Source organism: Fringilla coelebs, assembly GCF_963513975.1.
Source record: "Fringilla coelebs genome assembly, chromosome: Z".
Taxonomy (NCBI): Eukaryota; Metazoa; Chordata; class Aves; order Passeriformes; family Fringillidae; genus Fringilla; species Fringilla coelebs.
The window spans coordinates 21833334-21846588 of record NC_140031.1 but is presented as its reverse complement, the minus strand read 5'-3'; the positions used below and the strand labels follow the sequence as shown (position 1 = coordinate 21846588).

The following is a 13255-nucleotide window of genomic DNA, read 5'->3' as shown; positions in this document are numbered from 1 at the left end:
AGTATACTGCATTGACAAAGTTAAAAACCAAGGTCTACGTAAAAACCAACAGCAAGAGTTTACCTCGTAATTTTAACATCACTCTGTGTATTTGAACTATCAAGCAAGAGACATTCAAAACACCTGCTTTTCCAGGCAGCATGCTGTCCCAAAACTAACAGAAATACAAAGAAGTTTGAATACTCAGTTCTCTCTGTTTCTAATAAAGTTATGATTTTCCACTGTTTTTAAGGTTTTGGAAAGGTTATGAACTGTCATAACACATATTTGATGACTGATTAATATTTTAATCTCATGTCATGAAAGACTCACTACCATTTCAGTGACTGTAAACAAATAAAATGAAGTTTCAACCAAATCATCTATGAGTCTACTATGGCTCAGAGGCAACTCGGCAAGCATTCATAAATTTCATGCCTTTGGGGGAAAAAAAGCCCCACTCTGACTCAAAAGAAGAACAATTGCACTAACATTGTTCCAGTGCAACTACCATAAAAAAGGCAAGAGTAAAGGACACACACAAAAAGGATCACTGGCGTGTCGGTTTCGTGAAAGATACACAGAGAAAATCAGACACAAAGAGTGTTAAGTGTCAGAGAGACCCAAATATGTATCATAAAACAAACCAGAAAGTAGTGATTTTTCCATGTGAAAAGAAGTGTACCTGTACACACTTATCCATCTGTAAATCTAGAAAGCAATTTCTAAAAGTAAATGTCTACACTAAGGGACGCTCTCTCGCTCACTCTAGTTCTCTATATGGTGATAGACTTATTTCTTCACTGTAAAAGCACATGGTATAATCCATGGCATTTACAGTCTCAGGGATTTGAATAACAAATGCGTCCAATTTATAATTGAAGAAAATTTTTCTACCCGCCAGTCCTGAAAACCCACTCCACTAGAAAGTCAGGCTGTGATACTTCTTATTCAGGTATCACTTCCCAAAGAGCTGCTACAATTGAAATTCAGCTAAGTCAATTGTTGGCAAACTCCTGAAGGAGGCTATCTCTTCATTCTTTACTTCTTAAAACCTCAGAGAGATAATAATTACATCTACTAAATCTGTACAAAGAGACACCAAATTTGTAGTACTAGCAGACAATTCTCATTATCCCAGGTGTTAAGAAAGTAGAGTGGCACTCACAGAAACAACAGGGTCTAGTAGGCCACAAAAATCTGGTAGCAGAGGTAAAAATAATTGAAGAGACATAAGGAACATAACTGAGAGGCAAAAATGCCCAAGTGAACAATAAAACTTTTGCTCTTAAATTGGGAAGGATCCCAAAGCCAACTGCAGATACCACCAGAAAGAAACACTTCTTCAGAAGTTTTCTTGAAGCACCTAGGCATGCACCAGGCTAGACAAGCTTCATAGGCCGTGTAGCTATTAAGAAAAAACCTCTCTTGAATCAGTGGACCCAAAACTTTCACTTATGCCCAGCAGGAGATTCAGATGACAGGAACTGAACTCCCTTCAAATCTCACTCTTTAACCTACTCTTCAGGCATCTGAAATGCCTGGGAAACTACACAACACAGGAGTGGTTACCAGTAGCTCTGAGAAAGAAGGGAAGGCATCCCGTGGCAAGTTATAAGCTAAGTAAGCAGCTATCTGTCCAGTTTTTACATGCAACTGCAGCTATGGCTGACTCAGCCTGTTAAGATAATGCAGGTGAGACACAGCACAGAACACATAAACCCAGCTTGTACCTTAATTAATCCAAACCCATTTCTACAGCAGAGTTAGGACAATCTGTGCTGCCCCTGCTGGTTTTTATGCTTCTGACAGTTCTATTGCTCCTTAAGTTTTATATCTTACACTAATAAATGAATTATGAGTATAGGGGGACAGAGGGCAGGTCCACCTTTAAGAAGAGAGCTGAAGAAGTATGTGGACAGCCTTCCCCAGGAGACACTAACAGAGGAAATTGTGACTTCCCACCACTCAGAAGATAGAACCAGCCTGACAAAGGAGGGATATCTGGACCCATTAAGAGTAAGCAGCCTTGAAATTCTACTGCTGGCTTTTTAACCTCACAGTGCTGTGACACACTGATTTGGCTACGGAGAGGGCATTAAGTATTTAATATCTCTAAAATGCATGAAATGTAACTGCATATATGGCAAGTACTACTCACTGACATACCATATATGTGATATGCTGAGACAATGTTCAGTGCCACTTTAAAAAGACTTCCAAGTATTTCAACAAACGCAGTACAGCATTGAATATGTCTGAAAAGCAGGAAGGCATCCAAATACACAAAACAAACAAACCAAAAGTACATATTTATTTCATGCTTCTAGTGAGAACTAGTTAGTTTCTCTCCTTCTCAACCTGCCACACAGCCATACATTTATAAAAGGTATTTGTACATCTTCACACAGTTACAAACCCTACTTGAGTAAGAACAGTGAAGACAATTTGAATTAAAAAACCCTCAACACATCTCAGCAGAAAAATCTATAAGGAGTATTCCAATTCTCAGTTAATGCTGTGTAAGAGTGAAAAATTATTTACAAGAGAGGGATCATAATGTTAAAATGCCTCACTATTCTCAGCTACCCCAAACAGGAGACACAAAGAATAGATATTTATTTACTGCAGGAATAGTTTTTTCATTGATGTCAAACAGGCCACTTGTTTTTCCAATTTTAAACTTTCTGACATTAAACACAGAGTAGTTTTCTTTCTTTTGGGAAAAAAAAAAATCAGACCTTAAGTACTGAAAACTTAGTAAAAGCCAACTTTGCCAAGCCTCTATCCTGCTTGCTTTGTGCCAACTTTTTAGCCAACAGAAGAAACACTTTACACATGTTCTCCAAAGACAACAAGTAAGCCAATACTCAAGGTAGTTTCACAGTCAGAAGCTTGTCAAGATTTCACACCACACCTGGTATGTCTCAAAAGGCATACGGGGTACTAGTGTACAAAGTTACAACTTCTATACGTTTTTTCTTAGCTTTGTGATAGGGACATATATTTAACTGAAAGGGACACCATGGCACAAAAAATGACCATGACATGACAGCCTGTCAGTCTTTTGCCCACTGATGGCACAACCCTTTAACTTTTACTCAGTGTTTAGTATTTCCAACCCTCCTCCCCCCCCCCTTCCTGACAATAACGAAAATGCTACAAAACCAAAAAAAGCCATTCCTGTACTAACAAATGTTAAGCTAGCCGGTTTTAAAAAAGGTACGTATGCAAACCTGTCTCTTTAAGAACATCGAACAAAATAGGCTATCTTAAGTTGCCCATATAAAGAATATCTGTTTCCAATAAAAAGTCGAATACTTGAGAGCAAGCTGGAAATGTCTTTAAGGGGGAAAAAAAGAGGAGGTTAGAAGAGCTGGACAAAACAAAAGATCTTATAAATGGAGGCAGAGCACTATGCAGCGTCTGATTAGAAAAACCACCACCAAGGGCTCGCAAGGAGAGGCTCTCAGCTCTCGCAGCTCCAGACGAGCAGAAGCCAAGAGGCCGCGGGTCCCGACGCCTTCCCAGGGCCCTTCTGCCGGGGACCAGGAAATCCAGCGCCCGCTCCCGCGCACCTGGAGCGGCCTGCCTCACCTCTGAGTCCGACGGAGCCGGCTGCCTCGCCGCAGGTGGGGCAGCGTGAAGTTGGAAACGAGCGTCCAAAAACTGGGATCCGACATATCCATTTCTCTGCGTTTGAAAGCTTAATAACTCGGTCCCATAGTACGACGAGGAAGAGGAGGAAGGGACAGCAGCCCTGGGAAAGAGAGCGAGAAGGCAGCCAGCCGCCGAGGGGGCGGAAGGAGAGCACAGATAGCAGCAACCCGAACCGACAGAAACTTTTCCGTGCGGCTGCTCAGCGGGTGCCGCCCCGCCCCGGCCATTGGCGGCCGCGCAGAGGCCGCTCCGCTTCGCTCCGCCCGCCCACCGCGGCTCAGAGCCCCCCGCCCGTGCCCCGCGGCTCAGCCCGGCTCGGCTCGGCGCAGCACGGCCCCCGCGGGTCAGCCCGCAGCCGGCACAGCGCGGGAGCTGGCCCGGCACAGCACAGCCCGACCCCCACAGAGCCCCCCGCGGGTCGGAGCCGCCCGCCGGCCGCGCTCGGCCGGGCTGGGAACTGTAAATTAAGGACCAGTGACTCTCGGCGCAGTGCACGGTGTACGTGTGTCACGGCCGGGGCTTCTGCCTCTCCCGGGAGAACTGACGGTACAGGTACTTAATTACCGTTTGTCACACTGGCTACCTGCCACTCCAGACATCAGGCGTTTGCCACGGAAAGCTGGGACACCCGCCTCCCTCCATTGCCAGCTACCTCTTTTGAGAAAGCTACCCTGAAGCACAGGCTGGCAAGAGCAGGGTACAGAAAGGCTCTGAGTACCTTTCCCACTCATAACAATGACCTAATCCCTCAGGTACTTTGACTCATTTCTTCCCCTTCTTCCTTCCAACTTTCTTCCTTTGTTTCCTCCTTTGCCATTCGCCAGCTGCCTCCCAACTCAGCTGGTTTGCTTTCTTGACTCCCACCACCCAACATTCCACCTTCACTCCTCGTTTTAGCCTCTGATGACTGCTGTCCTCAGTCTTTTCACACCTAACTCCAGTACCACTCTCCAGCCCTCTCCTCCCTTCCTCGGCAGCTCTGTCTAGACTAGCATTTTTCCTCACATCTCTGCAGTACACAAACAAAAGCATTTCTAAAATTACTACTCTACTACCTTGTCATTCCATAATGTCTTAACTCCAGATGTTGAAAAAATAGCAGTGATGGTCAGGTATAGGAAAAGATACTGCGGATTCAAAAACAAGGGGGTTTCTTTCAATGTACTTAAAAAATTCCATTTGCCTTTTTGTTTATCTGAGAGTCACAGAGCAGAGCTGGCAGGGCTCGCATGACACTTGGGATTAGACAGCTCTCATTAGACAGCTCTCACTCTACTTAGCACCAAAGGCTCTAGTAAAAATCCCCAGCAAACACCATGTACTGTCGTGACACAGAAAACATCAGGGTAACATTGATCAAACACAAAAGAATATTAAACACTTCTTTAAAGACATATTAATTTTAAAAGAAACCATTTCCATGTAAGAAGCAAAACCAGACTCATCTAGGTCTCAGGTCAGATTTTCTTGTACAAGAAAGGCTGAAATAGGTGCAGAAGCTGGTATTTGGGCTGATGTCCATTTGTGCCCTACAGGAGAGCACTTCCCAGCATGACTGCTCTTTTTATACCTCTCCATTAGCACTGAGTATTCACATCTACTGCAGCCAGTAAAAGGAAAACTCTCATCCATTTATTTTCACTTTGAGGCATGCCTGAGCATACTGAGCATCAAGTTTTAAAGGTTCACATAAGGGCAAGCATGGCTGCCAACACTCCTTCCTTAAAACTGCATCAGAAGGAAATTCTCAAATCTCGACGTAAGTACCAAGAAACACCTCCTCCTCCATGAATTCCATAACTTTATCTTCTCTGCTACATACACAAGTTTTTTGCCTGTAATCAGCATGTCTGGAGAAAGAACTGTACACAATCATGGAACATAACTGATGTCGTGAACAGCACTGGCTAAAGATTAAAAACAAAGTCTTCCACCTATCACAAAAGAGAAGTTTCAGTCTCCTCACTGCCCTGCAGGTCCTCCCCCCCACCTCATTACTCTACCTAAGAGGCAGTTAAGAGCACAAAAGCAGTTCAGGTTCCATAATTCAGTCAAGCACATCACTTGTGCGGTGATCACCGAACACAGAGTTCAAACTTTATTTCACATTAAGGCCAAACTTGTAAATCTTTTCTGTTCCAAGCTCAGGACTGAAACTGAACTCATAATTTCTTTGTGAAAATCTCTACCACTTCATCAAAATGATGTGAAGTTTCCAATTCTGAAACATACCCTTAAAGCTTTTAAAAAATAAGCAAGACTAGCCTATCATAATGTTGGCAAAGACCCACCAGAAAAAAATAAGATTGCTTCTTGCAAGTAGACAAATTCTGATGGAAAAAAAGTTTAACCCTTCTGTGTACAACCAAGCATGATTATATCGAAAGCCTTACACAGATTTCACTATCTGAAAAGCTGGGTTTTTGCAAAAGTAGAAAGGCAAAAAAACAGGATAGAAGAAAGGATAAATTCTAGGCAACTGTTTCTGTCCACATATATAGCAACAGAGGGTCGTGGTTTTAGAAATAGTGTTCCCCATCTTAGTGCTCTCATCACTGAGACTCTACAAACCATAGCTTACTAACTCCTCTCTCCACGCCCCCTCCCCATGCCCCTGTGGCAGGATGGAGACAAGAACTGGAGATACAAAGCATAAAGATCACAGGTTTAGATAAGAACAATTTACTGGAAACAAGTTTAAAAATTAACAGTAACAGCGCTAATAATAAGAGAGTGTACAAAAAAATAACTATTCGCATCTGAGTTCTCACACCCCTCAGAATACCTGATTACTCCCTCCACTAACCTGAAAGAGACCCTTTGCCCCCATCCCCAGAAAGCCACATGGGGTGGGCCTTCACTTCCTAGCCATGCCCCCTTCTGGCTACTGCAAAATTTAACGCTGGCCAGAACCAGGATACATATCAATCAACAGTGAACACTGTTCCCTTCAAACAGTGATGGTCAAATCCCTTGCAACTCAGTCTCTAGATCCTGTACAGACTATTCACAAGCAATAGCTTCCCAAATTCCATGACCTGTAGATCCAAACATAACTTCATCTTGGCTTTCTGTGCACAATTACATGCACACACAGTCCCGCTAATCCGTCTTGCTGTTTGTTGCATGGGCTTGAAAGCAAGGAGACTTTAGTAATTATTTTTCTGAAATATTTGCTGGACACATGCAAATTAAGACAATTCAGAGACTTTGACAAAGGTATGAAAATGAAGAGAGGAGCTGTAAGAAGTCCAGCATTGTCCCACAAATTATACGCTTCATAAAGCAAAGCAGAGGCCTTATCTTTTAAGAGCTGAACATGTAAATGGTGGTGAAGACTTTTGCAATGCCTGTCAATAAATGACATAGCTTCCAAAGTGGTGCCTGCAGTTTGTGACTTTCCATGACACAGAAATGTCTGATTTCAAAGCACAGACCTCAAGGGAGAGTGAGGTTTTGCAAGCTTATTAGTATTGCACAAGACATCTAAGAGGACATCTTCTCTCCCAATTTAGTGAGCTGAATCAGCTCAATGAAGGACATCCCAGGACCAGGCACAATACAAGGGATATAGATGGAATGAAGGGTCAGGCAGAGAGGCAGGTGCAGCAGGACCACTTCCTTTTCAGCAGCTGTCACTAAAATTGAAACCTCTTTCACTATTAATACTGATAATGCTGCTTGTCCTTTACAAACATGGGATCAACAGATGTATTTTGTTGTGTTCCATAAGCCACTGCAGTTTACTTACCTCTGTCATGTAGAACTGGACAAAAAAACTGACCAATAAATATGATAACGTCTTAAAAATAAGAAAACCCCAATTACTAGGAACAGATCTATGTCATATTGATAAATGCATAGTTGACAATTAGCTATAATTTTCTTGCAACAAAATGTTACTGGCATGTTCAGCAACTTTCCTTCAGTATCCAACTAAAACAGAATTCTGCAGCTGTCAAAAATAAATAAAATAACAAAGTTAAGAACCTGCAAGTATGTTCTTAACAGCACTTATTACTTAAGTTGTCCTCTATACAGCCACTTGCAAAACAACAAGCAGCTTGCAACTTCATCTTAGGAGATGTTTTACTGCAGTACTTGGGTGACGGCTTTTATTTATCACAAAGAGTTACATAAGCTAGCATGTAACAAAACAAGTGATAAGGATCATTAAGTTTTCCCTTTTATATTCACTTGAAATCAAAAAACATCATATCACTCAAGTCAGAAAGCAGAAAAGCTTGCTTTGAAGAAGATTACATTTCCAAAAGCAAACTTATAAAAAGCATCCTTAGCAAAGTCTCATTCGATATATAGGAGAAAAAAATTTCAAAATGTCAACATTTCTTTCAGTAATTAACAGCAATAAAAATACTTCCGCAGTAACTTTTTAATTGTATAACTCTGATTACTGATTTTAAGTACCACCATGAAGTGCTACTTGCAAAGTTGAAAGTGCATGTTTAAAACCACAATGCCATACCAATACTAAATCAATATTCTGCACATAATATTCCAATGCAAAAGTTACCTAATCTACCATCTCCATGCTGATGGATAATTACACTAATAAACACTGGAATTTTTCAAAACATATGAAAATCTTCGGAAGTCACTGCCCAAAAGCATTACAGAATGCTCAAGTCTCATTAATTTTATAGGACAATGTACACTGAATGCAGGTCACCAGCAACAGAAAATAAGGAGTTCATTAGTGATACTAAGACTATTAAAATCTTAAAAGCATAGGCCTCATACTGAAAAAGATTAGTAGATTTGTGAACCAGGAATAAAAACAGGTCACCTTGAGGCACCTTCTCTGTTTTTGTGGGCTAGGAAGATTATGAAATCACATCTTTTAGCAACAAAGAAATGCTTTTCACTTCATCAACATCTTAGAAGAAGGATACATTAGAACTGAGCTAACATACCCCTTGAGAGGAGTTTGTTTTGGTTTAGTTGAGTCTCTTTAGTCAGATAATTATTATCCAATGACTAACAAAGGAACTGGTGAAGTTGCTCATTCAATTATTGCTATTTTCAAGTGTCTTGAAATAGCTGGAAGTTATTACAGTGGCTGAACAAAGCTGTCATGCCATAACACTCCTTGAAAAGGACAAACAGGATATCAGCTGATACCAGTACTGAATTCAGGTATGGTAGCTTACTTACTATGACATGAGACGGTCATGTTTGCCCAAAAAGTGTTCCAAGTGAGATTTCAAGTCTGGTCAATAACCATGTCAGCTGACTACATATCAAGAAATTATAAAATATGCCACCTATCTCCTAACAATATTGTAATAAATTCACTACCACAACAGAAAAAATTTGTGCATAAGGGAAACATTAAAACTCACCTAGAGATTTGAAAAAATAACTGCATATTAAACATTCCTAGTAGATCATACAGGGTTATGTTTTTCATCTAACACAAGTAAAACTGCTATCAATGAGCTGGAAAAAAATATGATACCCTTTCTAGCAAAGAAGACATAAGAGGTAAGTAACCACAGGAACAGGTTATCATTGGATAAAGCAGCCTTATTTGCATTACAAAATTGCTAGCCATCAAGTCATACCAAAGGACAAAATATACATACATATAGCAGAATCTGGAAGGCAGGTATCAGGCAAACAATTTAGGTACTATCATAGATAAATAGCCAAATAAAGAGTTTTTTATATGATATATAGATAAGACAACAAATGTTCCTCAGTTCTACAAGCAGGAAAATCTCTCATGTGACCAAGGAGATGATGTAACTGAGCACTGAAGGGCTCAATGCAGCTAGTTGTGGCATTTCCTAAAGGCTGCAAAAAAGATATGGGGAATTCAAGAAAAAAAATTATAATCTGAAATACAGTATACAGCTTGAAAAAATTTATTTATTTCACTTGGTCAAGTCTGTTGGAGAACCTTCGTCATTCAGTATGCATTTCCACAACAGGAAGAGATTATAATGAGGAATCAAGAGTGTAAGAACAGCAAAGTCTGTCATGTCCTCCCCTCACATACAGAGTTATGGGTTCAATCTGCAAGAGGCAGGCAGAAAAGCAGTTTTAAATTCTTTTCTCTTATCCATGTAACACAAGGATTTTCCATCACTGTAAATCCTGTATGTTATATGCCTTTCTAACTAAAAAAATAATCACACTTCAAAAAAGCATTGGAGGATGGATAAAAAAGCCCTAAGCAGCAGATGAAGTTTACAACCTATTCTATAAAGGTTGTCAAACTAAAAGATCTCACTGGTATATTCAGAGTTTAAGATGTACAAATTAATTAGTATCACGACAGTTAATTACAATAATTGAACTCTTGCTCCCCCTAGTGGTTGATGTTGATGCTTACTACCCGCTAGTGACTGCCCAGGATTTTCGCTGGGATGTTCAGTGTAAAAATAAGTTGAAGAAATCACAGTACAAAAGAATATTTTGTGGGTGTACAATATATGTCTGCCAAGCTTCCAAGTTTTCTTAGCTATGTTTATAAATACACATAAACACTATTACTCTAACCAGTTTTGAAGAAATGTGCAAAATATTTTTACAAACACTCCCACTGATCTAGTTTATTATAGCTCATCTAACATAAACACATTTAGGAAAAGCAATGGCCCTAGCATCTCCCTCCATTTCTGAAAGGCTCTAAAATTATGCACAATATATTTGGAAGTTAAAGATATTGTCTATCATCTGCATCAGGCATCAAAATTCACATCAGGCAACACTATTTTTAATCCAGCACTTTGCTATCTGTAGTGGGATGAGCCAACCATGCTAACAGCTATGCTGCCTGTTTACTCTGGCCTAGAGAACTCTCCTTCTGAGTTCTCCTTATTTAACAAGCCAGCTAATAAGAAAATGTAGAAGAACCAGCTCCCATTTTTATCGTTGAATTTTCATTCATCTTGGCAAGCAAAGCAGCATTACTAAATTTCAGAAGTGTTGCTTTACATGGTAAGCAAGTCAGAAAACATCTAATAAAAATGCTGTAATTTCCCATGATTTTCATGATGCTTGAACCTTGGTTTCATTACCACAAATGCCAGGGGTGGGGAGAGGAGTACTGTATTTAAAAGTATTAGTATTACTCTATCCTACTTTGATTGTTCAAGTACCTTTTTGCCAGCACTTAGCAGCATCCCAAGAGGATCACAGCATCTTCTGAAGTCGTTAATTAACGATTTTTGTGGCTGCAGTACCACTGTGTGATGTGAAAGCACCATGTTATCCGATAGACATGTAAAAAGTCATAATGAAGTTTTCCATGGTTCTGGGCACTGATGTGAAACAATCACCACTTAAGACTTATTTCATTGCATTGGTTTAGACCACTCTACACACTTAGATGTTCTCCTGACATCACACACATCCAGACATATTTTACCAAGCATCTTTTTAAGTCAACAGCAACAGCCTATGTGGCAAATGGCGTTATTAAGGGTCAAGGTGCAATTCCTAAGTATTTCTTAAGAAAACACAATCATTCTTCTAAAACAGTTATATTAGCTATTGCCATTCATTCCAGATCACAGCTGCAGTCAACTAAGCTGTATTTTTTGAGAAAAAAAATAATTATTAATTCAATTGTAGAAAATCCCTTTTTTTAATAGAAAAGCTTTTTTTGGTTTTTCCACTGGAAAGTTAAAATTTTCTTTCTGATATTTTGAAATAACACAAATCTGTATAAATCAGACTTAGAGCACACAATCTTTCTTTACCTTTTAAAGATTAAAATATTCATAAATTACTTCTCTATTACAGGAAGCACACTACATAAAATTGAGCTTGAAACACATACATTTAAAAAAATACTGTTCAGCCCTTGTAAGTTTATCTGGTTTTGTTTCATGTTCATAAATTTTTAATTGTGGCAAATAGAGTCCAAAACCCACAATCTTCAAAAGGCAGTTAAGCAGAGCATTTTATTTTGCCACCACAGCTTTTTGATTTGAAGACTCTCAAACAGCATACTTCTTGGACAAAAATGCTATGCCTTATACAGAGCCTTTTTCTCATGTTCAGCTCTTCCCTGGGACACCCCAGTGCCATACTCACATATCTGAGTAACAAGACTTCAGTGATTCTCAATTTTTAGTCAAATAAACTAGGAAAAGAAATCAAATTCAAGTTTTGTTTGATAGCTTTTAATCCTGATAGGTTTGGGGAAGACATCATCATGAGCTGTAACTTTACTCATTCTTAAAACACCTCTTGGGGTACAGGGGCAGTTTAATGGAGTTCAGCACAGCAAAGTTCTCAAGTCTGTCACTCAAAGTCTAAACAAATCTACTCCTGAATTAGAAAGCATTTATTCAATATAAATGCTGAGTTCAGTGAGAGAGAAAACTTCATCTGCTGTAATATTTACATGCTGAATTTTCTAAATGAATCACCCAATTAGCAGGTCTCTCAGAGCAGGGACATTACAGGCTCTTCCCCAGAACTGGCAAGTACTCTGTTTGCTTCCTGTATTTTAAACACACAATTTTCTTTAAAATCATTATTTAAATGACAGTGAATAAAAATCAGGTGCCAAGAATTCAGAGCTTTGCAATACATACACACCCAAGCATTTCCTGAGTCTTCCCTGCACCCATCTGGCTTCATGCTTCAGTTAATCCATGTGATGGATCTGTTGTCAGCATAACGGTGTGAGATGGAGCACCCCATGCAGTGCAAGCTGGCAAATTGGAACTCAGGTCCACAGGAAGTTGAAAGGGAAAACATTATCTTTAAAAGAATATTATGTGGACTGCCCATTAACGCTACCCTTGGTATTTCAATGACCTGACCACACAGCACTGAAAGTTTATAATATCCTTTCACAGGTCACCCTTAATGCTCTCCTCCTCAAAAGGCTAAATAATAAACAATCATAGGTGTGCTTCAGCACACACCTCTGGTTTAAATCTAAATTTCTGAACAACCATAATTACACTCAGCACATACTCTTATGTCTGTAGGGTTTACTAAACAGTTAACTATCAGACACGCAGATGATACAGCTGCCAAACGGACCACTGGAAGCAGTAGAATTAACTACACAGAAAGAAGGGAACTTTACAGAAACAAAATTAAAAGCAAGTATCTAGAATTGCAAGAGTAGTAAAGATTATTTTAGTTAGTTACACGTTTAAAAACATGACAGAAATAAGGACAAAATACTAAAAATTACCTCACAGCTAAGATGCCTCAGGGACTAAGACCTGGTGTCATCTAGTTATTTAATCTGTTTGTGCTTCAGTTCTCCACCTGTAAGGCAAAGATATTTCTACTTCTTCGGAATGCAGTGAAGATAATTCCGGAAACACCTCCATCAAATGTTCAGATATTTAAAAAAAAAGAAAAAAGACAGAAGTAGACAGCAATAGTGAGATCTTGTTTGGGCTGACCACTCTGCATATTCAGAGGTACTGAATGATTTCTACAATTCCTGTCTCCCTATAAGCAAAGACCATATATGCCTAAATTGAAAGGGATTTGGATGAGTCAAGAAAAAATCTCAAATCTCTCTGATATGCACATCAGGAAGAGTCAGGGAGGACACCATGGTGAGTCACAGAATTTCACCCTCCACTTCCTAAGACAGGCAATCACATTTCGG

At 39.7% G+C, this 13255-nt stretch overlaps 1 protein-coding gene across 3 annotated transcripts in view; it reads right to left on the bottom strand.

Moving 5' to 3' along the window:
• The window catches only part of MAST4 (microtubule associated serine/threonine kinase family member 4), a gene marked incomplete at its 5' end in the record, with an annotated part of 275947 nt that overhangs the window by 97800 nt on the left and 164892 nt on the right, over positions 1-13255 (bottom strand). The window contains one exon of one of the 3 annotated variants that reach the window (XM_084225040.1): positions 3577-4117. The exons of the other annotated variants lie outside the window; for them this stretch is intronic. Within the exon in view, the coding sequence (XP_084081166.1) occupies positions 3577-3668 (92 nt within the window). Of the gene's footprint in view, positions 1-3576; positions 4118-13255 lie in introns of those variants that run through there. 3 annotated transcript variants of the gene reach the window in all.